The sequence below is a fragment of the Aethalodelphis obliquidens genome, unplaced genomic scaffold (assembly GCF_003676395.1).
Source record: "Aethalodelphis obliquidens isolate GAN/ISIS:26980383/991018 unplaced genomic scaffold, ASM367639v1 scaffold6, whole genome shotgun sequence".
Taxonomy (NCBI): Eukaryota; Metazoa; Chordata; class Mammalia; order Artiodactyla; family Delphinidae; genus Aethalodelphis; species Aethalodelphis obliquidens.
This window is the reverse complement of record NW_020837950.1, coordinates 74133872-74161724: the sequence shown is the minus strand read 5'-3', so window position 1 is coordinate 74161724 and position 27853 is coordinate 74133872. Positions and strand designations below refer to the sequence as shown.

Sequence of the window (27853 nt, the reverse complement as noted above, 5' to 3'; positions counted from 1 at the left end):
TGGGGGGGACCGGCGGGGAGCTGCCTCCCGGGGGCATAGCTCGCCTCATCCCGGGGCCTGGCAAGCTGTGGTCTCGGGCCACACGGCACTGACTGGGCACAGCGCTGGGCCTCAGGACCTCAAAGGGTGGAAGGCAGGAAGTTCTGGCTACCCGGGGCTGCCCAGGGGCCCGGCAACAGGAAGCCCTGGGCGGGGAGGAAGCCCTGGAGGCCACGGGCCCCAGATGCAGCAGGCGGCTGTCAGCAGGAGGCTCCGCGGGCGTAGCCGGCCCAGCACTCTGGGCTGCGCGGGGCACCGCACCGCGCCTGCCTAGGGGAGGCTGGCTGAAGCCCCGCCCCGTGGCCCCTGAGCCACATGGCCTTCCTGGGCCCCAGGACACCTGCCCCCAAGCCGTCGCCAGGCAGGAAGACAGTCATGTGCTGGGTCAGTGCCACCAGGTCAGCAGGGCGGTCCTGGGGCTGGGGGGCTCGGGAGGTGGTGCCGGCCCAGCACCTGTAGAGCCGCTCAGGGAGTCCCCGTGAGGAGTCAGAACCCCCCTCAACGAGGCCCGCGGTGGGGCTCACAGGACGCTGGCCCTGGGCCGCGGAGAGGAGAGCCCTCAGCTGGACGGGGCAAGTGGGAGCCCAGAGAGGACAACCCCGCCCCCTGGTCATGTGCTGCCCTGCCTGGGTGGCCTTGGCGTTTGGGTCCTGGGTGCACACATTGTGTGTGTGCGTGTGTGAGTGTGATGATGTGTCAGTGTGACCGTGCCTGCACTGCGGGGACACGGAGAGCTGTGTGAGCTCCCACTGCCTGCCTGCCCTGGGCAGGCTGGGGGGCCTGGCAGGGAGCCGAAGAGCCTCAGGGTCTCAGGGACCCCAGCCCAGGTCGTGCCTCCCTCCCTCCCTCTGGCATGGCTCGTCACTGGCCTTCACTGGAGATTTTTGGTTTTCATTCTTTTATGGAGAAAGATTCTGGGAAGAGGAAGGGGGAGGAGAAACTGAAAGGAGAGACGGAACCAAGAGGCGCTGCGGCCCCGCCCCTCCAGCGCCACCTAGCGCCCGCTCTGTGCCGGGCGGGACAGGCTGAGCGCTCCACTGTTCACGGGCTGTGTGACTTCTGAGTTATTCAGCTTCTCCGAGCCTTGGTGTATTCATCAGTGTCGTGGGGGTGACACAGGTTCACACGTCAGGGGGTGTTAGGATGGTGACGTGGGGTGGTCCTCGAGAAGCACAGAGTCTGGTCCCCACGGTGAGTGCCCGGTGTGCTCCATGCGAGTTGACGACTTGCTGAGCTTGTTCATTAGCGTCCTAGTCTGTGAGATGGAGGTAAAGCAACGCCTGTGGGGTTTAATGAGCTGTCGGGTCAGACTTGGCTCTGCACCAGTGCAGGGCTGCGGGGTAATGATGATTACTCTGACCTGTGCCCACGCTGCCTGCCCAGGGCACTGGGGCCACCCATGAAAGGTCCTGCTAGCCCCTGGAGGCTCTGTGTGTGTGTGTGTGTGTGTGTGTGTGTGTGTGAATATACACGTGAGTCAGTGTGTGTGTATGAGTACATTTGAGTGCAAGCAGGCATGTGTGAAAATGAGTGCATGTATAAGAATGAATGTGAGCGTGTACATGTGCGATGAGTGTGCATACGTATGCGTGTGAGCCTGTGTGAGCGAGTACATGTGTACGTGCGAGTGCATGTGTGTACGTGAGCACATATGATTATATGCAGGTGGGTATGTGAGAGTGTGTCTTCGGGCGTGAGTGTATAAGCGTGCATGCAGGCCTGTGACGAATGAGTGTGTGCATAGGTGTGAGTGAGTGCACTGGGGGACCTGGTCTCTTCTCCCTCGGGGCTGGGACCCCCCAGACCCTCCTCACCCTGCAGCTCCCACACATGGGCGGCCTGGTCACCACTGACGGAACCCCGACCCTGTGGTCCCACGAGGTGCCAGCTCCCTCACCACAGCCGAGACCGCACCTGCAGGTGCAGGAGAGGAGAGCCGAGGGAACACTGCCCTCCAGCGCCTTCCTCATGCACCTTCCAGGCAACCTGGTGCACAGGCTCACACCGGTACACACGCGTGTGCACACACAGAACCTTCTGCCTTCGGGCCGTGCGGCTCATACACACATCCTGTCTGGGTGCACCGTGTGTGACAATGACCGAGTGTGCGGAGCCACGGCTCCTGTGTGGGCCTGTGCAGGGGATGTGACCACACGCCCCAGAGGCTCGCAGCTCCAAGGCAGATGGAAGCCACAGAGCCTGCGCTTCCTGGAGACCAATGGAGCTGTCTCTCTCTGTGGGAAAGAGCAGCTTTCTCCGGCCTGTTCTGCCCTCACCCCTACAGCCTCGGGCCTTGGGTCACACAGACCAATCGCAGCTGGGAGAGAAGGTGGGGGTGGGCACGGAGCAGAGACTGGGGAGCGTGCCTAGCACTGTGTTCCTGGGCAGGTCCCAACCCAGCTCACCCAGTGGTGCAGGGCAGGGCCGGGCGGCCAGAGGATATCCGGCCATCAGGATGAGCTTCGATGGTCCATTTTCTGGAGAAGGGCGGTGGATGTCTGTTCCTGAAGCAGGGACATTCCCAGGGGAGGTGAAGGTGGAACACGACCAGGCCTGCTACAACCCACCTTCCCCACCCAAGGTCAGCCCGTGGACACCCAAGAGCCCTCCTCCTGCCCGCAGAGGGACGGAGGCTAGGTGAGACTGAGCCCCTCACAGGCTTGCACCTGCCTGGCCACCGAGCTGACCAGGGTGGGACCGCGCGCCACCCCGGCTCCTTCCCCATGCTTGCTCAGGTGTGGAGCCAGGACGAGGGGTGGGCCCCATCATCCTCAGCTCTGCCTCTGGCAACCCCTGCCCCACACAGATGCCAGGTCTCCTTACAGATGGGGGAGGAGGCGATGGAGCAGGGTGGGGCTGTTCCAGCTTCCTGCGCCTTCCAGGCAACGTGCAGTCTCCCGCACCCAGCGGGGTCAGCATTCTACACCTCCTTTGGGACTGCCTGGGTGCCCCCTGTGTGCTGGGCCTGAGCTGGTGGGACCACCTGAAAGAAGGGGCACTTGAGTTAACCCTCTTCCATTTTTGGATTGTTCGTTGCTAGTGTAGAGAAATACGACTGATTTTGGTGTATCCATCTGGTATCCTGCCACCTTGCTGAGCTTGTTTAGCAGTTCTAATCATTCTTTCTTTAGTGGATCCCTTGGATTTTCTAATCATCTCATCTTTGAATAGTTTTACTTTTTCCTTCCCAACCTGCATAGCTTTTTTTTTTTTTTTTTTTTTTTTGCGGTACGCGGGCCCCTCACTGCTGTGGCCTCTCCCGTTGCAGAGCACAGGCTCCGGACACGCAGGCTTAGCGGCCATGGCTCACGGGCCCAGCCGCTCCGCGGCATGTGGGATCTTCCCAAACCGGAGCACGAACCCGCGTCCCCTGCATCGGCAGGCAGACTCTCAACCACTGCGCCACCAGGGAAGCCCATGCATAGCTTTTATTGCTTCTTCTCGCATAATTGTCCTGACTAGAACCTCTGGTACAATGTTGAATAGAAGTGGCAAGAGCTGATGTCCTTGCCTTGTCCCTGCTTGTAGGGGAAAGCTTTCAGTCACTCACCATTGTTTATGACGTTAGCTCTCGGTTCTTCGTAGATGTCCTTTACCAGGTTGAGGCAGTTCCTCCCACTCCTAGTTGGTTGGGTGTTCTCATTATGAAGGATTGTCAAATTTTGTCAAATGCTTTTTCTGCATCTGTCAGCATAAGCATGTTCTTTTTTTTCTCTTTATTAGATTGACATAATGTATTACCTGCTTTGAGTTTTGTTTTTTGGGTTTTTTGTTGTTGTTGTTTTGGCTGTGCCGTGAGGCTTTTGGATCTTCGTTCCCACACCAGGGATTGAACGCAGGCCCTGGCAGTGAAAGCGCTGAGTCCTAACCACTGGACCACCACGCAATTTCCTACATTTTTTGAATTTTGAATGTTAGATCAAACTTGCATTCCTAGAATAAATCCCACGTGGCGTAGAATCCTTTTTATATGATGCTGGATTCAGTTTGCTAGTATTTCGGTGAGGAACTTTACGCCGACATTCATAGGGATATTGGTCTGTAGTTTTCTTTTCTTGCGAGGTCTTTGGTTTTGGTATCAAGGTAACGCCGACCTCTTTTTTTTTTCTTTTTTTTGCGGTACGTGGGCCTCTCACTGTTGTGGCCTCTCCCGTTGCGGAGCACAGGCTCCGGACGCACAGGCTTAGCGGCCATGGCTCACGGGCCCAGCCGCTCCGCGGCATGTGGGATCTTCCCAGACCGGGGCACGAACCCGTGTCCCCTGGATCAGCAGGCGGACTCTCAACCACTGCGCCACCAGGGAAGCCCACGCCGACCTCTTAGAATGAGTGCCTTGCTCTTCGGTTTGGGGAAGAGTTTGTGAAGGACTGGTGTTCATTTGAACCACCTCTTGAGGGTGAGTTAGTTCAGTTGTAACAGCAGGCAGTGGGAACAGTGTGGACAGAGGCCTGAAGGGGGGAGCGCAGTGGATTTGAGTAACAGGAGCCACGGGCCTGGCTGGTGCAGGCACACACACGGGAGGTGGAGGGCTGGAGGACAGCCCGTGAGAAAGGTCCACAGGGGCTGGATCCAGAAGGGCCAGCTGGACATGAGCAGGTCCTGGAGCTTTAGAACAGAGCAGTGATGGGCATGGCATGTGTGCTGGAGCCTGTGCTGAGGGGAGGGTGATGGAGGAAAGAGACTGGAGGCCAGGGAGGGACTTGAGGAGGTGGGGTGGGGCTGCCCGGAGGTGGTGGAGGGGGGCACAGGCAGGGGGCTGCGAGGAGGCAGCCTAGAGGGCTGGGAATGCTGGGGGCGTGGGGCTGGCAAGGGCACTGGGAACAGGCACAGAGGCTGGCTGGAGCCTCAGTGTAGGGAGGCTGCTGTAGAGGCGTGAGAGGCAGGGGCTGGTTGCAGCGGGAAGGGGCCAGAGCCCTGGCCTGAGGCAGAGGCCTGGAAACCAGGGACCTCCCGCTGGGTGGGAGCAGGGCGGAAGCTGTTAGACCCACCCTCTGCTGCAGGTGGCCCATCTCGGTGGCAGCCTGTATGCAAGTGGAGGTAGAGAAGGCAGCACGCTTGGGAGGCCAGCCTGTAGCCAGCCTAGGGGGCTCCTGGGAGAGGTGCCCACATCCTTCCAGGCAGAAGGAGCTGCCAAGGACCGGAGCCCTGACCCCTGCAAGGAATCCCGGGTCAGAGAGGCGACGCAGCCCGCCCAGAGTGGGCCACGGGGGAGGAACGAGGGAGGAACGAGGGAGGACCGGCAGCCCCGACCGGGAGCCTGAGTGCTCGCGCCCCGGGGGGCCGGGGGGAGGGGAAACTCGCCAGCCAGCCCCGCTTCAACTCCCCTCAGCCCCGGGAGGCGGGGCGGCCCGCACCACCCTTGACAGAGCTGCGGGCCGGGGCTCCGGGAGGAGGAGGAGGAGGCACTTTCCCAAGGTCTCGGCCGCCAGGAGCCGGAGGGGCTGGGGCCCGGGTGTGGGGGCGGTCGGGAGCCCTCCAGCCGCGCGGGGTCGTGAGGCCGGCCGCCCGTTCACCTCCGTGGCTTCCCGACTTCGGGCGGCCCCTCAGGCGTCCGCCCCGCGCCCCCGCGTTCCCGCGACCCCGCAGCCCCACCCTCGCAGCGGCCGGCGGGGAAACTGAGGCCCCGCGGGCTGACGGGCGGGGCGGCGCCTCACCTGCGAGGGGCGGAGCCGGCGGCCGGGCAGGGGGCGGGGCGGGGCGGGGCGGGGCGGCGGCATGGCGGGCGAGGGGCCGCGGCCGCGGGCCAGGGGCTGGCGGGAGGAGGGCGCCGCAGGCGAGGCGGCGGCCCGGGCGCGCGGCCCGATGCCCTGTCGGTGCGCGCAGGGGAGGCGGGCGCGGGCCGACCCCCCGAAGCCGGCCGTGCCCATCGCGTGGACGCTGTGAGGACCGAGCCGGCGCTTCCGGCGGGAACAAAGGCGGGCGGGGGCCGGCTCCGGCGGGTCTGGGGGCTTCGGACGGGGCGGGGGCCTGTCCGTCTGTCAGCACCTCCCGGGGCGGGCGGGCGCGGGGCCCCCTCCTCCCTACGCCCGCGGGGTTCTGTCCGGTGCGGGCCGCCGGGCGAGCGCGGGGGTGGCGCGCTTTGTCGGAGGCTCCACTGTTGGTTGGGGCGCAGGCCAGAGGGGTGGCTTTGTGCTTAGGTGGAGCTGGAGCGGGCAGCCCGAGCGACCTGGGCAGGGGCCGAGGAGCAGGCGTGCGGGGAGGCGGGAGGCGGTAAACATCTGTTGGAGCCTGCCAGTTTGCTGAAAGCGGAGTGGGTTTTTGTGTGTGTGTGTGTTTGGGGATGGGGCAGGAGTTCCAGCAAGGCTGGGCCTCTGGGTCTGACCCGAACTGCTCCTCCAACTCCACTGGGGCCCCCGGACGGACCATACCCCGGGTGGGGTGGGGGCAGGCACTGGATAAAACAGTGCGGGGTGGGTGGGTGCTGTTCAGAGGGACCAGGGGTGCGGTGCGGGAGGCCCCGAATGTGACTGGGCATTGAGGTGCGTCACAGAAGAGGGGAGTCTGAATCTGGGTCTTGACGGGCGAGTAGGAGTTCTCTATGTGAGAAGGGGTGGCAGTCATTCCAGGCAGAGGCCGGAAGTGTGAAACTGAAAGAGCCTGCCAGGTTTCTGGGAGAGCAGCTGGAACATGAGTAAGAGGCTGTTGAGCAGCGGGGCCTTACAGCCGGGCCTGGAATGTAGGGCCCTGAGGGCCTGGGTTAACCCTGAGGCAGGCAGCCTGCCCCTGGAGACCGTGCACTGGGTGGCCCCTGACTGAACGATGCCCCAGGCTGACTGGGACACTGTGGATCCCAGCCAACCCACCAAACGATTATTTGGCAAGGGTGTGGCCCCCAACCCTGGCTGAGACATGTCCCCTTCCCTTTTTATTGTAGCTTCATGGCGGCCGAGGAGATGCACTGGCCCGTCCCCATGAAGGCCATTGGTGCTCAGAACTTGCTGACCATGCCTGGGGGTGTGGCCAAGGCTGGCTACCTGCACAAGAAGGGCGGCACCCAGCTGCAGCTGCTCAAGTGTGAGTCCCCTGAGTGGTGGGGAACATAATGGGAGGACGTGGGGACAGGGCTGAGCCCCACTGGACCTTCTTGGCCAAGCACCCTTCCTTTCTGAGCCTCTTTTTCCTTCCTTACCTGGTGGGCCCTCCAGAGTTTCCCTTCTCTCCCTGCCGGCACCCCCTCGGGGCCCTGAGGTTGGCCTCCCCAGCCCCCAGGACTGTGGAAGGGTCTGGGGTGGTGCAGCGGGTGGAGATAGGAGGGCATTTGGTGCACAGTGCTGACCAGCTGGACAAGGGAGCTTCAGCCTGTGGCCAGGGGCGGGAGCCCTCGTTGGCCTGGTAGGTCTGGCCCCTGGGTGGTGCCCTCGCCTTATCAGGTGTGTGTTCAGTGAGTCAGGCAGTCACTCTGTCTGCAATGAACCCACGTACCAGGCCAACAGCCATCTGGGTGCTGGACCTCCAGAGCTTCACGAGACCGGGGCTCTGGTGCCTAGGACAGCAGGCTGGGAGAGGGAGAGAGCCCCCAGGCCTAGGAGATGCTGAAGCCCAAGAGCATCAGGGCCTTGCCCACCCCTCTGACCAGCCACGAGCGTCCCGTGCCTTTGCTCAAGCTGTGCCCTTTGCCAGGGACTCCCTGGCCCTGTGCTGCCTGGTCGAGGTGCCCCAGGCTGACTGGTTTGGTTTCTCTGTGGGCTCCGATTGGTCTGCCCTCCTCTTTGAACAGGGGGCCTCCAAGGAGGGGCTGTAAGTGAGCCGCCTCCAGGCCTGGGAGGGGCTGCTCCGGGATGGGGCAGTAGCCCCAGGGGTTCTCACCTTAACTGGCTCCACACCAGTGGCTCTTGTTGGCAAGATCTCTGGGCATCTTTGCCCCTAGTCTCGCTCCACCCAGCAAGGCGGCTCTGTGGCCTCCCTGGGCCTCTGGCCCTGGCTCTGCCCTTCCTTGAGCCACTTTAGTCCCTTGTCCCTAGGGCCTGCGGTAGCGCCACACAGCCCCCTGAATCTCCCCTGCCCTGGAGGGACCCGCATGCCCATCCATCTGTCAGCATTTGGCCCCGTGGAAGACTCCTGGGGAGGGGGCAGGAGGCCTGGCCTGGAGTCGCCCAGGGCCTCCAGGCGTGGTCCCTGGAGTGGGGCCTGCCCGGAGGCTCAGCCCCTGCCCTCGCCCCGCTCCGCAGGGCCCCTGCGCTTCGTCATCATCCACAAGCGCTGCATCTACTACTTCAAGAGCAGCACGTCTGCCTCCCCGCAGGGCGCCTTCTCGCTGAGTGGCTACAACCGGTAAGTGCCCCACTGACCCCCAGCCCCACGGCCAGTGGGTTCGCCCCCGGTTCCCACCCAGGGCGAGTCCAGGCTTTCCTGAGATGGTTCACACCCCCAGCCCTTCGGATGGGTCCAGCCTCTGCCGCTCCATCCTAGCCTCAGGCCGTTGCCGAGGGCCTGGGGTCGAGGCTGGGGCTTCCTGCCGCTTTATCAGCCTCAAGGGTTGCAACAGCCTGCTCTGCAGAGTCCCCATTCGGTCTCAGCCCAGTGACTTCTGCGTCCCTCCTTCCTCTCCACCTTTTCCCCCTCAACCATCTCCGCCTCCTTTTGGCCAAGAGCCCAGGACCTGCCCCAGGCCCCCTGGTTCCCGGGGCCTCCCAGGCTGGGGCCAGTTCCCTGCTGCGGGCTGCCAGTCTATCATTTGGCCAGGAGCCTGCCCTCAAGGAGCTCTCTGACTCATGGGCACTGGGCCTCCCCCTCCCCCCCTCCCCGGGGGATGGGGCATGTTGGCACGTGTGGGCCCACCCACAGCCTCGCCTGCACGCACGGGGGGGGGGGGGGGGGGTCAAGTGTGATTCCTGACTCTAGGTCTTGGTGTCACACCACCCAGGCCCTGCACCCAATGGCATTAGTCTGTGCCCCTGCCCACCCCGGGAGGGCCCAGCCCTTCCTGCCTCTGAGAACCTGAGGGTCCCTTGGTGTCAGTGGCAGGACTGGCGCCCGTGGGGGGGGTGACTCTAGGCCTGCACTCACATGCTGGCCGCAAGCTCTGTAGGGAAACTTCCCCCAAGCACCCAGCCCAGTGCCCATCCCCCAGGTGGAGGCCAGGGGAGGCTCCAGGGCCCTGTGGCTGCCAGCAGGCACTGGTGGGTCAGACTCTGGGGTCCCCTGGGGAGGGACATTTCCTTCCCCCAAACACACCACCCCTGGCCTGGTGGGAGTGCAGCCTTGCAGCAGGGGATGGTCCAGGCCGTCTGATGGGCCGGAGGGACACACCTGCCCCAGGCGCCCAGCCTGACAGCGCCCCCCATGGTAGAGTTTGTGATCTCTACGCAAACTCCATGTCCTGGCTGCAGGAGCGGCTGCAGTGAGTCACTTCCCTGAAATGTTCTCAGGCCAGCCACCTGGCAGCAGGGGCAGGGCTGAGGGTGACACGAGCCCCATGAGGGTCCCCAGGAGGTAGGCCAGGGACCAGGCGGGGCCCGAGGCATCCAAGTAAAGTAGCATTGGTGGGCAGCGAGGGTGGCATGTCCTCGTCTCAGAGCCCTGCATGCGCTGCTCCCTGGAAGCCCTCCTGGACCCCTGTGCCCTCCGCTCACTGCCCACCCTTGCCCACACGCTTCCTTCTGCCTGACGCATCCAGGCCTTCAGCCAGCAGCATCGATGGGCCAACCGTCCAGATCTTCCCATGTCCCTTGGGGCGTGGTGCAGGGTGCCAAGACCTGTCCAGGGGCGGGGCTGTGCTTGGGCCGTCCCTGCGGGCATGGGCCGCATGGTGACCACTGGCACTGCCCTCAGGGTGATGCGGGCAGCTGAGGAGACGACGTCCAGCAACGTCTTCCCCTTCAAGATCGTCCACATCAGCAAGAAGCACCGCACGTGGTTCTTCTCTGCCTCCTCTGAGGACGAGCGCAAGGTGATGGGGGGCCGGGTTGGACCTGCCTTGTGGGGACGGGGAACTGTCAGGGCCCCCGTCCAGGCCCTGAGGGGCCGTGGCTGGGGCATGGGCAGCTGGGTGGGTGCCGCCCCCCGGTCTCCAGTCCTCACGCCCAGGGCCTGGCGCCAGCCCCCTCACACTCAGAGCACGCTGTCTCAGGAGGAACCCTGGGTTGGCTGAAGGGGGGCCGCGGCCCCAGAAGGGCCAGCCAGGGTCGTCTTCCCCAACCTTGGTGGTCGACACAGACCAGCCAGTGCAGGCAGGGGAGGAGGGATGAGGGTGGGTTCCTCCCCTGGGCAGCATCATGCCCGCTGAGGGCCTGACTGACCCGCAGAGCTGGATGACCTTGCTGCGCAGGGAGATTGGCCACTTCCATGAGAAGAAGGAGCTGCCTCTGGATGCCAGGTGGGCCTGGGGGTGTGATGGTGGGTGGGTGTCACTAGGGCCCTGGACTTGACACGTGTGCCTGCCTCCTGACCCCTGGGGGCTTGGCCCAGAATCCCCTCCTTGAAGGCTTTTCTGAAGGTGCCAGCTGGGCCGCGTGTGTGCGGGGTGTGCACCTGTGTGTGTGCACCCGAGTGTGTAAGCGTGTGTGTGCGTGCACCCCGCTGGTAGTTCCTGTTTGGGGATTACACGTGCTTCTACTTGCGCACCCAGGAAGCCCGGCGTTCGTAGCAGCTCAGGCCTTCGGGTTCCCAGCGCCCCTCACTAGGGAGTGAGAGCAGGCTGAGTGCCCGGGGCAGTGGCCCAGCCTGTCTGGGCGTTGATGACTGCACGGTGAAGGTGGCTCAACAAGCAGCGGGGGCTCTCTGGGCGGGAGCTGCATCCATCCGGGCCTTTCAGACATGAGAATAGGGAGGCCCAGGTAGGGCTGGGTACACCTAGGCGGTCCCGCAGGCCCCTGCCTCAGCCCCCAGGGCAGGAGCAGGTGGGGACGTGGGCCCAGCCTTGAGGCCTGGCACCGTCTGGGCGGTCGGGGTGTACTTGTGGCGAGAACCACGGTGGGGCTGAGGAGGGAGACACCACAGCCTCCAGTCCCCTTGTCTGCCCTTGTTTTGTGTGTAGACGTGTGTCTAGATCTTTCTGTGTCCGCACGTCTCCATGCGTGTTCTCGTGTTTATCTGTGTGTGTGTCTGCATCCGCGTGTCTGAGTGTGCACATGCGTGTGGCTGCGTCCTTGTCTGTCTGTGTGTGTGTCTGTCTGCGTGTCCGAGGGTGTGAGTGCAGGAGACCCCCTGCCCGGTACTCACGGCCCTGCCCGCCCTGCGCTCAGCGACTCCAGCTCGGACACAGACAGCTTCTACGGTGCCATTGAGCGGCCCGTGGACATCAGCCTCTCTCCGTACCCCACGGACAATGAAGGTGAGGCGCGTCCCCATCCTCTGCCCGCCGCCTCTCCATGCCTGGCTGCTGCCCCGGAGGGAGACGTAGCTGGCTGGCCTCCCTGCTCCGTCCCTTCGGCTTCCCCAGGCAGCCTGGGTCTTGGGTTCCCATCCTGCCCACCTCATCCTGGCCCTGGGCCCCCCTGAGGGAGCGAGGTCCTGAGAGCCCCGCCCGGCCACCCCGGCCTGGGTGCAGCTGGCCTGGGTGGCCCTGAGTCCGACCCTCCATCTGCCCCACAGACTACGAGCACGACGATGAGGACGACTCTTACATGGAACCCGACTGCCCCGAGTCCGGGAAGCCCGAGGGTGGGTGGGGCACCCGGTGGGCCTGGGGAGCGCTGGGAGTAGAGAACAGGGGCTGGGGCCTGGAGCAGAGGCTCCCCCACCCTGGGCTGGGGCTATCAGCCTGGGTATGGCTCCGGGTGGCCTGAGGCCTGACCGTCTCCACCTCGGGCCTCAGTTTTCCTCCTTCAACCCAAATATTGGGAGGAACGGAGCAGAAGAGGCTGGCTCTGCTCACCTGCTCCTCTGACCTCCTCCAGTTCGCCTGGGATGGGGGAGGGGCGGTGCAGAGGTAGGTGAGGGGGAGCCCCACACGTGGGACGCTGAGCCAGGGCTGGCCCTGGGGGCTGAGAACAGGGAAGGAGGATAGCTCGCCGTGAGCACCTGCGGCCAGATGGTCACTCAACTGCCCCACCCTGCCCCCACCCCCCAGAGCCCTCGGCCAGGCAAGGGGACAGGCTTGTACCAGGCATCCCAGGGAAGCGCAGGGACGGGTGGGGGAGGGCCACGCCTCTATCCTGCGTCTGTCGCATCACTCACTGTTCCTTCCGCCCCCAGCTCTCCTCCCCCAGCTCCTCTTGTTCTCGTTGATTTCATCATGGTCCGGGACTCCCTGTTCCCTGGCCTCCTCTCCAGCCACCTTGTCTTCTGCCCCCCTCAACTCCTCTTGGCCTCCTCTTAGCTCTGCCTCCCTCAAGTGCGCCCGGTGCCAGCCCTCTTCCCTCCTACTGGCTCCCTCCCTCTGGGGCCCCAGCTCCCACGGGCCTTCAGCCCACCAGGACCTGCAGGCCAGCACCGAGCCCACATCAGACCCTCATCCGTTCTCTGGTCTTTGCGCCCTCGCTCGCCCGCTTCGGGCTCTCATCTCTCGGGCCTGTGACCACAGCCCTGGTGAAGCCCTGCCTCCGTCTGCCCCACCCCTGGCTGGAGAGAGCCCACGGAGGCCTCACCCTCATCCCCACCTTGGACCTCCAGGGCCCCAGTGCCCCTGCACACCTGCTTGCGCATTCCCAGCTCCTCACCCAGAACGCCTCTCGTCAGGGTTCCCACCCCAGCGCCCGAGGGTGGCACTTGGCCCGGGGCCCCCTCCCTGCCCCCACCTGCCTCGCCAGCCCCAGACACCTCGTGCTCCAGGTCCCCTCCCGCCCAGCCCTGTGCTGCCCGGGGTGCCCACGCGCACGACCCCGGGGCTCAGGCCTGGCCCGCTCCTCTCCCGTCACTCCTGGGCCACGGCCAGTGTCATCGACAGGCTGTTGACTCCTGACATTTCCAGCCGGGGCCCCTCCTCTGAACTGGGCCTGGGCCCCTGGAGTCCACTCGACGTCCCTTAGGTGTCTCGGGGCACTGTCAACTTGTTAGGAGCAAACCCAACCCCCAGCTTCCCCCAGCCTGCTCCCGCCTTTCCTCCTCACCTCTGTTACTGGGACTCCCAGCCGCCCCAGCTGAGGCCCGGTCCTGGGAGACTTCCTTGCCCCTTTGTCCTTCTCGCCCCGACCCGCTCCCCCGGAAGCTGAAGGCCCCTGATGTGACACCTGGGCTTCAGGAAGTTTGCACAGGCTGCCGTATGGGGGACAGATCGGGAGGGCCGGGTGGCCTGGGGTGGGCCAGCGTCCCAGAAGGAAGGCTGCATCGGGGCTGTAGGCCGCGTGGCCGGGCTGGGGGGCTGGGCGCTGGGGGGTTGCACGCCTGCTTGGCCCTGGCTGGCCCTTGCCGGCAGAGGTGCTGCTGCTCTGGCCTCCAGCAGGGGACGCTTGCTCACCAGATGGGTCTCCTCGCTCTGCAGATGCCCTGATCCACCCACCGGCCTACCCCCCACCTCCGGTGCCCACGCCCAGGAAGCCCGTCTTCTCTGATGTGCCCCGGGCCCACTCCTTTTCCTCCAAGGGTCCAGGCCCTCTGCTGCCACCTGCACCCCCTAAGCGCAGCCTCCCCGATGCCGGCCCGGCCCCCGAGGACTCCAGGAGGGAGCTGCTGGGCCCGAGGTGGCTCGAGCCCGGCCCCAGGGTGCCCGCCCCCTCCCGGAGGGTGAGTGAACCCCCACCGGGCGGCCTGCCCGCCGTGCCCAGCCGGAAGCCACCTTGCTTCCGCGAGGACGCCAGCTCCGGCCCAGAGCCCCGGGTCCCTGGCCACGGCGCCAGCTCTTCCTCTAGCTCTGCCAGCGCAGCTGCTACCACCTCCAGGAACTGTGACAAGCTCAAGTCCTTCCACCTGTCCCCTCGGGGGCCACCCACACCTGAGCCCCCTCCCGTGCCGGCCAACAAGCCCAAGTTCTTGAAGGTGGCTGAAGTGGCCCCCCCAAGGGAGGCAGCCAAGCCCGGACTCTTCGTGCCCGCCGTGGCCCCCCGGCCTCCCGCACTGAAGCTGCCCACGCCCGAGGCCACAGCCCGGCCCGCGATCCTGCCCAGGCCAGAAAAACCGCCCCTCCCCCACCTCCAGTGAGTCTGTGCCACACTGGTGCCACTGGGGCCCCCCCCCCAGCCTGTCTTCCCACCGGTGACCCAGCCTCCCTGCCTCTGGCACACAGCCCGTGACGGGCACCAGGCGGCCCTGGCCTGGGTGGGGGGAGGAAGGCGCCTTGATGGCCCTGGGCTGCCTAGGCTGAATGGTCTCCCCTACACCTGACGCGGGGGTTCCCAGGGGTGTCCCGCCTGGCCTTTGAGGTCCAGCCCTGTGGGTGGTGAGCCTGGAGCCCGTGGCTGCCTTGGGGAGCAGTGGGCGAGGCGGGGCTCTGGGCACCCCGGCCTCCCAGAGCCCCTGCCGTGCAGTGAGGGCCCTCCGGGCGCTGCCAGCCTGCCCAGGGACAGGCGCTCTGGGGAGGTGTGGGACTGAGCCCTCCTGAGCCAGAAGTGCCCTTCCTGGCCCTGTCTGGGGCTCCAGATGCCACCCTGGCTCTGACGCCACCTAGGCTGCCTTTGTGCCCTTCCTGACTGGGAACCTGCCAGTTCCCAGTGGAATGTGGGACGTGTGTGTGACTCACCTCGAGGCCTGCTCGAAACACTTTCCACTTTATTGCTGGGCAGTGCCGGGAGCCTGGTGTGTCCTCACACCCACAGCCCGCAGGGCCCTCAGCAGGGAAGGCTCCGGGAGCCCGAGCGGGGAGCCTGAGTGGGCACTCTAGTACGGTTCCTCCTGAGTACTCTTGACCACGGCACCCTTCCCCCTAGGGCTCTGTTAGCACTGCCACCCGTGCGGGAGTGCCTGGGAGAACCCTTCGGCACACTCACGGTTCTGTTTTGTGAGGGGCCACAGAGTTGTAGGCTGGCTCATGTGTTCGTGCTCTGGGTCTGGACCTGAGTGCCACGGGTCTGCATGTGGCAGAGCTGGTCGTCCACAGCACAGCCTTACCCACAGCCTGGCAGCCCATCCCAGGGTGGCCTCCTTTAACTCTCCCTGAAGCCCTGGAGGCTCGGACCATGTGGCCACAGTGAGGGGCGTGTCCCTTTGGCTCGACCCATTCACATCCGTCCCGTGGCTCTGGGAGGAGTGCAACGTGGCTGAGGTCACAGAGCTGGTCCATGGCAGCACTGGGCCCTTTGCCCACAGTGTCTGGAGCCCAGGACCCCCCTTGCCGGTGATGCCGGCTCAGGCGGCCAGGCTTCAGGTGACTGCTGCCACCCCAGGGCGGTCAGCGTGGAGCCCCCCAGAGCTCTGTGGTCCTGAGCCTTTGACAGCCGCCAGGGCCGCAGGCGCCAGACCTCATGGGTCCCCAGGCTTGGTGTGGTCACTTGGAGGCGCGGGGAGCAGCGTCTGGGGGGAGCAGAGGGGGCCTGTCCCACGTCTGGCAGCGACACGGCCTTCCTCCGTTTGCTTCCCGTCCAGGAGATCACCCCCCGACGGGCAGAGCTTCAGGAGCTTCTCCTTTGAAAAACCCCGGAAACCCGCGCAGGCTGACACGCCGCAGGCGGACGCTGGCGGGGAGGACTCTGATGAGGACTACGAGAAGGCAAGGCCGTGTGGGGTGCCCAGATGTCCAACAGGATGGGCGGCCGCGGGGGAGCTGGGGGCGCGGGACACGGTGCGCAGCCCCGTCTCCCGGCACAGGCTGGCAGCCAGCGGGGAGAGTCCCACCTGGGCCTTGACGCTGACCATGCCGGCCTCCCTCCAGGTGCCACTGCCCAGCTCCGTTTTCATCAACACCACGGAATCTTGTGAAGTGGAAAGGTCAGTGTGAAGCCCTTCTTTCTCCAAGGCCTTGTCTTGGCAGACCTGAGGTTCTCTGCCGCCCCCCACACACACACCTGCACACACACACACCCCTACACACATACACACACACACACCCCTACACACATACACACACACACACACCTACACATACACACACACACACACACACACACATACCTACACACACACACGCATGAATGCACGCCCTCTGGTCTTCCTGCTCTTTGGTCCCCCTCTCCAGCCTCGGTGCTGGGCAGTTACTGGCACGAGAACACAGCTGAGTGCCACGAGAAACCCGGCGAAAGAATGACTCCTGCCAGTTCAGCCCCTGCTCTGGCCTCGCCCTGGGCTCTGTGCGGCCGGCCCTCGTGGTCCCCAGTGCTCTCGGAACCTGAGCTGCAGAATCTGGGATGACAGAAAGCCACGTGGTGATGGGCTGGAGGGTCCTTGAGAGAGCTGTCCGAGGGGGGCTCACCTGTTCACACGGCTGTGTTCTTGTAGGCTGTTCAAAGCCACGAGCCCCCGGGGAGAGCCCCTGGACGGCCTCTACTGCATCCGGAACTCCTCCACCAAGGCGGGGAAGGTAGGCACCCAGGGAGGGTGCTCAGCCGCCACCCTGCTGTGCAAAGGCCCCCAAGACGGCTGCGTGGTGGGGTCTGCCGCCCTCTACATACCCGGGCTGACAGGCGAGCACAGAACTCTACAGTTCGTAGCTCATTTCCCCACGCAGCCTCTTACTTGGCTTCTCAACCAGGTTTCATCCTTGAGGTCTACAACCCCTTCTCCCCATCTGTTTTCAGGAACTCAGCACCGTCTGCAGTGGTGCCCACTCCCCAGCACGGGCGTGAGGCACAGGAAGGGTTGGGGGGCCCGGGGCTCTGGCGGGGTAGGGGGTTCCCCTTCCTGCTCTTTGAAGGGGAGGCTGCCTGGGGCCGTGGGAACATTAGGAGGTCTGCTGGCTCTGCCTGGGCCCCTCCAAGGGTGACTCGTGTGACCTCACTGAGCCTGTTTCCCCTTGAGTGTCGGAGATGGTCCTAGTGTGGACCAGGCACCTGCTACTGTCATTCGCGTCTTAGCAGACGCTCTGAGGGCAGGAGTCCCGGGGCAAGGGGCCGCCCATCCTGACCCTGCTGTCCATGGGCAGGGGGACCCTCTCCCAGGGACCCAGCCTCGACGCTGCTGCCCCCGCACCCCGAGTCTGTGTCTTTCCTGAGGGGAGTGAGCCGTCCTCTGCCCGCTCCTCTCCCCGCAGGTTCTGGTCGTGTGGGACGAAACCTCCAGCAAAGTGAGGAACTACCGCATCTTTGAGAAGGTGAGCGGGCTGGCCTACCCGAGGGCCCTGGGCAGGAGGGGAGCCCTGGTCCGGGGCTCGGCTGGGGTCGGGGCAGAGTCTCCCTGGGAGAGCATAGGTAGTGGGTGGTCTGAGGCCAGCACCCCCAAACACTCCTCCTCCGCCGTCCCCTCTCTCCGTGGCCCCACCTCCCCCCGCTCCTGGCTTCTCTGTGTCCTCCACTGACCCTAGAGGAGATGGGGTGATCAGCCCTCAGCCCTAGGCTTATTTACAGACCTGGCCTGCGTCCCCTGGGCAGAGCGTTACTGCCGACCGCCCCGTCTTACAGCTCAGGGGGCTGGCCGGCCCCTCTGACCCTGCCCCACTCCCCACCCAGGAGGCGAAGTTCTACCTGGAGGGCGAGGTCCTGTTTGTGAGCGTGGGCAGCCTGGTGGAGCATTACCACACTCACGTGCTGCCTGGCCACCAGAGCCTGCTGCTGCGGCACCCCTACGGTTACGCCAGGCCCAGGTGACGCCTGTGCTTGCACGCTACTGGGCAGAGACGGCCACGGGGCCACAGCCCTGGGCCACGCAGAAGGAGACCGGCCTGCACGGGAGAACACGCGGGAGCCAGCACCGTGCTCTGACCCGGGGCCTCCCCGGTGGACACCTCACAGAGATTGCCAGGCCAGGCCCCGCCCAGCAGGCTGGGTCCCCCGGGGCTCGGCCAGGCCCTGGGCTCCAGGGAATTGTGTGGGGCTCTCCTGTCTCACCCCGCCCACCTCCCAGGAGCCTAGGACTGAGCCCAGTCTGGACTTGATTTACAGAAATTCTGGTACCCCCCGGCACGCCCCCCCGGCACTGGGCTGGGAGCTGGGCAGGGCTGAGGTATTTGGGGTTGGGCAGGGGCTGGACCCCCAGGAACGCTACAACACAGGCTCCGAGAGGGGCCGGTGCCTCACAATAAAGCACAGATGACCTTTGCCCCGGTGGCCAGGGCTGCACTGGGAAGGGGGCACATCAGCCTCCAAGTGTTGACTGTAGCAGGTCAGCTCACGGGACCTCTAGGAGGTGGTCTTGTTTTCTAGGCCACAGGGCGCTAAATGACTTACCCTTGGGTCCACAGCTGGTAACAGAACAGGACCCAAAAAGTTGGACAATCTGGCCCCAGAGCCTGTATCCAGAATGCCAGGTTCTGCTGCCAGAAGTCAGGTCCAGGGCAGTGAGGCTACAGAGCTAAGAGGCCCCTCACATCAGTAACCGGGTCATTCGTTGGCTTAACCAGTGGTTACTGGGAGACAACCGGGCAGAAGGTACGCACAGCGCCCACCGTCCGTGGCAGCGGGGTGTGCAGGGGCTGGGAGCTTGCAACGCAGCTGGGGGCTCCAGGAAGACTTCCTGGAGGAAGTGATGGTTACAGTGCTGCAGGAAGAGTAGGCCCTGTGTCGGCCAGGGGTGGGTGGGGACAGTGGTACCCAGATGCCCAAGTCGTCTGGTTCATGCCTGGTGCAGGCCCAGCACCGATCATCCCCTTGCTTCCTGTCACGGAATCCCAGCAGCCTGCTCTCCCTGGCGTGGCCATCCAGGCTGGAATGTTTTCTTTTCCTCATAAAAACAGACTCAACTGGGTGTCAGGGCTGCCAGGGAACCCAGGGTCATTTGCTCCTCACTGCACTTTGTGTTGGGATGAGGAATTCGCGATGTAGAAGCCAAGCCACAAGAGCCTATGTGCCCACTAGCCATTGATTAATGGTCCCAGAGGAAGGCCCTTTGGACGTCCCTTCCTCTGCCCTGGGCATGTCCCGGGGTGAGGTCGTTGGAGGAGGAGAGAGAAGTCCAGTCAGATGGGAGGCTCCTGGAGGTGCAGCAGGGAAGACAGCAGCCGTCTCCTCCCAGGAACCGAGTGTCCAGCACCACCTCTACAGATGTTTCTTCTTCAGGCACCCAGTGGAGTTGGGGAAACCGGAGCCCCTGGTGTTCCTTCCGCAGCATCTGTGGGAAACCAGCAGTTCCTCCTTCCTGCAGTTGCAGTCCACTGCCCTGAGCCCAAGTGACGCACACCAGTCCCCACTGTGGCTTGCAGTTTCCCTTTCTGTGAAATCAGAGAAGCATTTCCAGCAGTTTCTGGGGTCTGCTGTGCTGCTGATTGCTGTAGGACACATGACACTAATGCTTTTAGCTGACACGCGGCCACTTGGCAGCCAGCTCATACTTGAAGACCCCTGAACTGCAAGGTTGGGGGGTTCTGGTGTCCAGAGCCAGGTGATAGGTCCTTCTGGCCACCTGGACAGATGAGACCTGTCGCTACTAGAGGCCCACCCCAGAGCCCAGCCCAGGGCCTGACGGGACAGCTGCCCTCCTCTGAGTTCACACCCCAGGCCCAGGGCCTCGGTTGCTAGAGTGTGTGTGTGGAGGGTAGTGGATGGGGCCCCAGGCACGGTCCTCCAGCACACAGGAGGGGCTGGAAGGGGTCCCACTCCCCCGAGACTTGCCATGAATGTTCTATTCCTCACGTAGGGCTGGAGGGTGGTTACCACTGGCTGAGCACTTCCTGTACTCAAGGTGCTGAGCTGCACACTTGACTTAGGTGTAATAGCAGCTGCCCTCCAGGCGAACTGTTTTACAGGTGAGAAAACCCAGGCTCAGGGAGGCCTGGATTCCAGACACAGCCCTGCAATCTGTCCTTCGCTGCTGAGCCCAGACCCTGGCCCCCGCCTAGCTCCCTGCCACCCGCGTGGCCTCGGACAGTCATTTTAGGGTGTCTGGTTAGCCTGCCTCCCGGGGTTCTGGGCATGCCTTCACCCAGCGAGGGGGCCACAGCTCGGGGTGGGGGGGACAAGGCTGACCTGCCTCACTGTTCTGTCCTCCCAGCCGCAGTCTGTGGGTAAACTGATGGGGGCCCCACCCGAGGTGCTGTGCTGCTCCCTCACCTTACAGATAGGGAAACTGAGGCTCAGAGAGGCTTCGCTGACCTGCCCATCCTGATGGTGAGTCCAGAGATGGTTCAATTCCTGTGCCAGGGAAGAGGGCCCTGGACGCTTTGGGAAGCTTCTCCAAGCTGAGCCCTGAACATGGTTGTACTTTTCCTGCAGTTCATCGGAAGGAGTGCAGTGAGCCTCTGTACCTTCTGTTCATAGAGTTTTATTGTCAACAGATGTTTTTAGAACCAGAAGAGACCTCACAAAACAAGCCAGGGTTGCTCCAGTCCCCACGCCAATTCTGGGTCACATTGCATGGATGCCCCCTGCTGGTCTGAGGGGGAACTTCTGGCACCCCAGGCTGAGCACCAGAGGCCTGGGCCCAAGGGGCTTCTCGTCCCGCTGGGCTGCACTGGGCTGGCCTCTGCAGGGCATGGCATAGAGGACAGCAAGGCCACCCGAGGAATATCAGGCAGAGCTGGCCCTTGAACCAAATCTGTGTGTCTCTAGAGAGGCAGTGAGGGGCAGGCCGCAGCCTGTCTCTGCCTGTGACTCAGAAGCAGGGAGCCCCTGGCTGGGCAACCTGCACACACACAGGGCCCCCCTGTCTGTGCCCCGGAGATGGTTGCTAGTGGCCATCCCGCATCAAGCCACCAGCACTCTCTCGGGAGGGAGAGTTGTGGGATGCAAAGCAGACCTGACCCATCTGCCTCCCTCAGACTGCTCCTCAGAAACTGCAGAGGCTGCCTGACAGCTGCCCCTGCATCGCCCTCCAGCTGCATCCCTGGTCGCGCTCTGAGCTACTCAGAGCTGAGGCACCTCCTTTCTCCTTTCATTTCCGGTGGAATGAAACACATCCAGAAAAGTGAACAGAACACAAATGTACAGCGTAACAAATTGCTATGAAGTGAACCAGGCCCCGTGTGCCCTCCCCAGCTCAGCGCCACCCCCTTCCTCTCTCACAACCCCTGCCCTCGCTTTGGGGAGGCTCACATTCCTGTTTTGCTATGAAGGCTTCATCCATCACGGTGCTTTCCTGTTTTCGGACGTTATGTGAATGGAATCATACAGATGCAACCTTTGGCGTCTGGCTTCTGCTCGTTACATCTTTGAGATTTGTCCAGGTTGCTGTGCGTAGCTGTAGTTTGTTCAGATTCATCGCTGAAAACTGTTCCATTGACTGTATTGTAGTTCATGGATCCATTTTACTGTGGATGGACGTTTAGTTTGTTTGTAGTTTGGGACAATCACAGACAGTGCTACTAGGAACAGTCTTATCTGTGTTTGTGATGCATGTGTGCACAAGTTTCTCTAGGGTATGTACCTAGGAGTCTCACTCCTGAGTTCTAGGGCCTTTCACTGTTTTCCAAGAATTTTGCAGTAAAAGAGACTTCCCTTGGTTCCACATCCTTGCTAACACTTGGTATTGTCAGACTTTTCTTCATCTTTGCCAGTCTGGTGGGTGTTTAATTATGGCTTTAATTTGCATTTAGCTAATTACTAATGAGGTTGGGCACATTTTCATGTATTTACTAACCACTTTGATTTTCTCTCCTGTGAAGTGTCTATTCAAATCTTTTGCCTATTTTCCTGTTGTTTTCTTATTAGTCTATAAGAATTCTTTATATAGCCTCAATATTGTCAGCGAAATGTATCATATATCTTCTCCAACTGTATAATTGTTTTTTGCACATAGCAAGAGATAAAGATCCACTTTCATCTTCCCCCCATAGGGTTACCCCACCTACCCCTGCATCATTTATTTATAACCTGTCCCTTCCCCAACCATCTGCAACGCCACTTGCCATATATCCATATATGTGTAGGTGTGTGGCTGGACTCTTTGTTCTGTTCTATTTGTCTGTCTGTTTCTATACCAGTGCCAAGCTCTCTTACTTACTGTTGCTTAATTATGTCTTTTTTTTTCTTTTCAAATTTAGTTTATTGGATGACACCACCCAAATAACACCATGCCCACTATTATTTTTAAATTAATTTATTTATTTGGTTGTGCCGGGTCTTAATTGCGGCATGTGGGCTCCTTAGTTGTAGCATGCAAACTCTCAGTTGTGCCATGCATGTGGGATCTAGTTCCCTGACCAGGGATGGAACTCGTGCCCCCTGCAGTGGAATTACAGAGTGCTAACCACTGGACCGCAAGGGAATTCCCTTCAGGTGACTTTTAACTTCATTGAGCTCCTCATTACTTGATATTTATTGTTGTATGTGTCTAGTTTTCTGGGGTTTTTTTTAAACTCCTACATAAGACAGTATTTCTTTTTTCTTTTTTTTCTTGGAAAAGGAAGGTGTACTTTAATAGCATTTAAACTTTTTTATGATGATAAAATATAGATAATATAAATTAACCATTTTAAGCATACAGTTCTGTGGCATTAAGTACATTCACGTTGTTGTGAACCATCACCACCATCCATCCCCATAACTCTTTTCATCCTGTAAAACTGAAACTCTGTATCCATTAAATAGTAACTCCCCATTCCCCCTCCTCCAGCCCAGACAACCGCCATTCTACTTTCCGTCTTATGAATTTGACTATTCTAGTTCCCTCATACAAGTGGAATCATCATTTGTCCTTTTGTGACTGGCTTATTTCACTTAGCATAATGTCTTTAAGATTCATCCATGTTGTAGCATGTGTCAGAATTTCTTCTTTTTTTAAAAAAAATATTTATTTATTTATGTTTTGGCTGCATTGGGTCTTTGTTGCTGCGTGAGAGCTTTCTCTAGTTGGGGCGAGCAGGGGCTACTCTTTGTTGTGGTGCGCGGGCTTCTCATTGCGGTGGCTTCTCTTGTTGTGGAGCTCGGGCTCTAGGCATGTGGGCTTCAGTAGTTGTGGCTCGCGGGCTCTAGAGCACAGGCTCAGTAGTTGTGGCGCATGGGCTTAGTTGCTCTGCGGCATGTGGGATCTTCCCAGACCAGGGCTCGAACCTGTGTCCCCTGCACTGACAGGAGGATTCTTAACCACTGCGCCACCAGGGAAGCCCCAGAATTTCCTTTTTAAGGAAAGAAATAATATTCCATTGTATGGATGGACATTTTGTTATCCATCTGTCAACGACACTTGAGTTGCTTCCATCTTTTGTTTATTGTTAATAACACTGCTATGAACATGGATGTACAAATAAGTGTTAAGAGTCTCTTTTCAGTTCTTTTGGGTATATACCAGGAATTGGAATTGCTACGTCATATGGTAATTCTTTAACTTTTTGAGGAACCACCATATCATTTTCCCCAGTGGCTGCACCATTTTATGTTCCCACCAGCAATGCACAAGGGTTCTAATTTCTCCACATCCCTGTCAACACTTATTTTTTCTTTTCTTTTTAAAAGATAATAGCAATCCTAATGGATGTTAAGTGGTATCTCATGGTGATTTTGATTTGCACTTTAAGGCTTAGTGATGTTGAGCATCTTTTCTTGTGCTTATTGACCATCTGTATATCTTTGGAGCAATGTCTATTCAAGTCCTTTGCCCATTTCTTTTCTTTTCTTTTTTTTTAATGTTTATTTATTTGGCTGTGCCAGATCTTCATTGCAGCATGCGAGATCTTTAGTTATGGCATGCAGGATCTTTTAGTTGCAGCATGCTGGCTCTTAGTTGTGGCATGTGGGATCTAGTTCCCTGACCAGGGATCAAATCCTGGTCCCCTGCATTGGGAGCATGGAGTCTTACCAACTGGACCACTGGGGAACTCCACTTTGCCCATTTCTTTTTTTTTTTTTTTCGGTACGTGGGCCTCTCACTGTTGTGGCCTCTCCCGTTGTGGCGCACAGGCTCCGGACGCGCAGGCTCAGCGGCCATGGCTCACGGGCCCAGCCGCTCCGCGGCATGTAGGATCTTCCGGACCGGGGCACGAACCCGTGTCCCCTGCATTGGCAGGCGGACTCTCAACCACTGCACCACCAGGGAAGCCCTGCCCAGTTCTTAATTGGGTTGTTTGCTTTTTTGGTGTTGACTTGTAGACAGTATTTCTTTTTTGTTGTTGCTTTTTAGATATTTATTTATTTTTGGCTGCCCCGGGTCTTAGTTGTGGCATGTGGGATCTTCCTTGTGGCATGCGGGATCTTTAGTTGCAGCATGAAGGATCTAGTTCCCCGACCAGGGGTTGACCCTGTGCCTCCTGCATTGGGAGCGCGGAGTCTTAACAACTGGACCACCGGGGAAGTCCCGACAGTATTTCTTATATACAGTTTTCTTAGATTGGGTTCTTTAGAAGGAAAACCTGAAACAGGGATCTTGTGCAAGTGATTTATTGCTCTTGTGCAAGTAGTCTCAGGATAAGCTGAATGGAGGAATCAGGATAGTGCAAAGGAAAAAACATGGGAAAGAGGTGGTCTCAGCTGGAGACTAGCTTTAGCCTGGTTCTACAGGAAGCTTTGGAATGCGCCTTGTCCTACAGAGTTGGTTTTGCTTTGAGAGGACCAGACTTGTGTGACCCTGGATCAGCATTATTGGCCAGGGGTTGTCTGGGTAGGGAGATAATCTCCTGGGCAAGGGCAGCACTCTGGCAAAAGGGGCTCTCTGGGCAATTAGTAGCTAACATTCACAGCACCTGGAGAGGGGACCACTTTTAGCACCAACGTGGAATGGGGATCTGGACCGGGCATCAATGGCAATTACCAAGTCCACCCCTTGAAGTGCTGAGATCCACTTGTTTCTCATATTAAGTTCAGTCCATTCAGACACAGACTCTTCAGTATTCTCACTGGTCCCAGTATCTGGGAGAACTTCCGAGAGATGGGTAGAGGGATGAACTATGTGGCCCCCACTGCTGCAGTTGGACTCAAAACCACAAATGATACCCAACACCTCCCTTTTCCACCACCCTTTCTAGATTTCTCTTCTTGATGGCTAGGCTTTTGGCTCTTCGAGTCCCTGGGAGCCTGTGCTCACTGGGCCATGTTGCCATGCTTGCCTGTTTACAGTCACTGGGTATGGGAGAACCAAGAGCTACCCTGCCCCTCGGAATGCCTGAGTGCCAAATGCACTCCTGCCTGCCTCCATCATGAGGCTGGCAGCCCTACATACAACAACGAGGGTCGGTTACCCCTGCCAACGTGGCCACTTCTTTCTGTGCCTACTGATCTACTAACATAAGTTGTCCCACGTGACCAGGTGGCAGCCATAGCTTCAGCTTTACTAGGTCCCTGGGTAGAAATGTCCTCTTTGGTAATCCAAACCTCTAGGCTCAGTACTTAATGTCGCAGAGCAGGAAGTGCAAGTTCCTCAAGGCGTTGACTGGGTAGTCCACCTGTTAGGGACGGAGCCTCGTGAAGTGGTTACTTCTTTTTTTTTTTAAGATTTTTTTTTTGATGTGGACCATTTTTAGTCTTTACTGAATTTGTTACAATATTGCTTCTGTTTTATGTTTTTTTTTTGCGGTACGCGGGCCTCTCACCGTTGTGGCCTCTCCCGTTGCGGAGCACAGGCTCCGGACGCGCAGGCTCAGCGGCCATGGCTCACAGGCCCAGCTGCAGCGGCGGCATGTGGGATCTTCCCAGACCGGGGCACAAACCCGTGTCCCCTGCATCAGCAGGCGGACTCTCAACCACTGCGCTACCAGGGAAGCCCTATGTTTTGTATTTTTGGCTGCGAGGCATGTGGGATCTTAGCTCCCTGATCAGTGATCGAACCCGCACCCCCTGCATTGGGAGGCGAAGTCTTAACCACTGGACCGCCAGGGAAGTCCCAAGTGGTTACTTATTGGTACAGAGTATGTACCACTTCCTGGAGGACAGTGCTCTGTCCTCCCAGGATGCCATCTCCAGGTTGGAGCCTCATTTGAGCCTTCATGTGCCTAGTCCATCTCTAGTAGATCAGCAACTTCTAGATGGTACAGTTTGTGGTAGAAATGGTGGGTCCCAGGTCATGTGCCCATTGCCATACCTACTTTGCCATAAAGCAGGTCCTTTAGTGCTAGGCAGTTATGTGGGATTTCAGGTCAGCAAACCAGATACATTGTGAGCTCTTGATAATGGTGCTGGCTTAATTACTGCAGGCAGAAAAGGCAAATCCACACCCAGATACATGGCAATCTATCTTGGTGAGTATGGGTTATTGCTTTTTCTCGGGTAGAAGGGATCCAGTGTAATCAACTTGCCACCAAGTGGCCGGTTGGCTCCTCCAGGGGCCTCAGCCTTGGTTTCTGATGCTGACAGGTTAGACACTGGCAGTGGCAGTAGCTGGATCAGCCTTGGTTATGAGGAGCTTGTGCTGTTGGGCTCATGCATAGCCTCCACCCTGCCACCATGGCTACTTCATTGATGAGACAATTGTGGTGGCAGAGGACAGATCCCAGCTGATCCCCATTGGCTGAGCCATTCCATCTGCTTGGTGTTTAGAGCCTCTGTGGTGGATGCTCACTGGTAGACATTAATATGCCATACAAAGATCTCCATCCTTTGTGCCAGTTCTCACAGGTCCATCCAAATGCTTCTTCCCCATACCTCTTGTCCCTGAACTTCCATGTTTCTCCGTCCAGGCTCCGTCCAGCTAAATCATTTCTCACTGCCCATGAGTTCAGGCCATGTCTCCCTCCCACAAAGTGAGTGGCCAAGTTCACTACTGCAAGCTTTGCCTATCGGGATGATTTCCCTTTGCCACCTTCTTTCAGGGTGACCACTGAATGGGGATACAGTGCAGCATTAGGCCATTTTCAGGCCACACCAACATATTTAGCCAACCTTCCCATGGACCAAGCATATACGTTTTCCTCCTCTGTCACTGTGTCACAGGGAATCCCCTGAGACCACAGGTGAGAGCTAAGGGAGAGGTATCACAGCTATAAGAGTAAGTACATGAATCCAATCCCGGATCAGATGCTTTCAGATGATGATTTATCTACCTGGCTTTATGCCTTGGTGGTCTGACAGAACCAAGTGATGGGCAGTTCTGGCCTCAGATGTCCCATAGAAACACTGCATTTCTACCGGAGCTCAGTAGCAAGCCAGAAGTTACAGCATGGGGGAAGCCATGCTGCATGTCATGTGGGATCTTATACCCCGACCAGGGATTGAACCCAAACCCCCTACAGTGGAAGCACAGAGTTTTAACCACTGGACCACCAGGGAAGTCCCCAGTTACTTCTTGAGCTGCTTGGATCTGGGTGGGTTTGTAGTTTTCATGAAATTAAAAGAATTCAGCCATTATATCTTCAAACAGTATTTCTGTCCTCCCAACACTCACCTCTATGTTCAGGGACTCCAATTAACATCTATACTAGCCCTCTTGAAGTTGTCCTACAGCTCATTGGTACTCTGTTCATTCTTTTCCAAGCTCTTTTCTCTCTGTTTCATTTAGTTTCTTTTTTCATGTCTTCAAGTTCACTAAGATTTTCTTCTGCTGGGTCTAATCTGTTGTTTGTTTTGTTTTGGGTTTTTTTTTCTGGTTTTTTTTTTTTTTTTTTTTGGCTGCGTTGGGTCTTAGTTGCAGCACGCAGGATCTTTCCTTGTGGTGCGTGGGCTTCTCTCTGGTTGTGGCGCATGGTCTTCTCTCTAGTTGTGGCGTGTGGGCTTCTCTTTAGTTGTGGCGTGGTTTTCTCTCTCTAGTTGTGACCTGTGGGCTCCAGGGCATGTGGGCTCTGTAGTTGCGGTGCATGGGCTCCAGAGTGCATGGGCTCTACAGTTTGCAGCATGCAGGCTCTCTCGTTGAGGCATGCGAGTTCAGTAGTTGTGGTGCGCAGGCTTAGTTGCCCCGTGGCCATGTGGGATCTTAGTTCCTTGACCAGGGATTGAACCCACACCCCCTGCAGTGGAAGCACGGAGTCTGCATTGGAAAGTGGATTCTTTACCACTGTACCACCAGGGAAGTCCCTGGGTCTAATCTGCTGTTGATCTCACCCAGTGTATTCTTCATTTCT

At 59.6% G+C, this 27853-nt stretch overlaps 1 protein-coding gene across 11 annotated transcripts in view; it reads left to right on the top strand.

The window, feature by feature from the left end:
* Positions 1-21088, top strand: part of SH3BP2 (SH3 domain binding protein 2) — a 39264-nt gene extending 18176 nt beyond the window's left edge. The window contains exons 1-13 of one of the 11 annotated variants that reach the window (XM_027103876.1): positions 123-437; positions 6914-7053; positions 8208-8310; positions 9811-9928; positions 10284-10354; positions 11223-11311; positions 11572-11640; positions 13400-14051; positions 15436-15559; positions 15722-15777; positions 16285-16366; positions 17036-17095; positions 17403-21088. In XM_027103876.1, the coding sequence (XP_026959677.1) occupies positions 355-437; positions 6914-7053; positions 8208-8310; positions 9811-9928; positions 10284-10354; positions 11223-11311; positions 11572-11640; positions 13400-14051; positions 15436-15559; positions 15722-15777; positions 16285-16366; positions 17036-17095; positions 17403-17588 (1833 nt within the window). In that variant the 5' untranslated portion in view covers positions 123-354 and the 3' untranslated portion in view covers positions 17589-21088. Of the gene's footprint in view, positions 1-122; positions 438-4316; positions 4436-5721; positions 5919-6913; positions 7054-8207; positions 8311-9810; positions 9929-10283; positions 10355-11222; positions 11312-11571; positions 11641-13399; positions 14052-15435; positions 15560-15721; positions 15778-16284; positions 16367-17035; positions 17096-17402 lie in introns of those variants that run through there. The other 10 variants (XM_027103877.1, XM_027103879.1, XM_027103880.1 and 7 more) reach the window with 10 other exon arrangements.
* The last annotated feature ends 6765 nt before the right edge of the window (positions 21089-27853 follow it).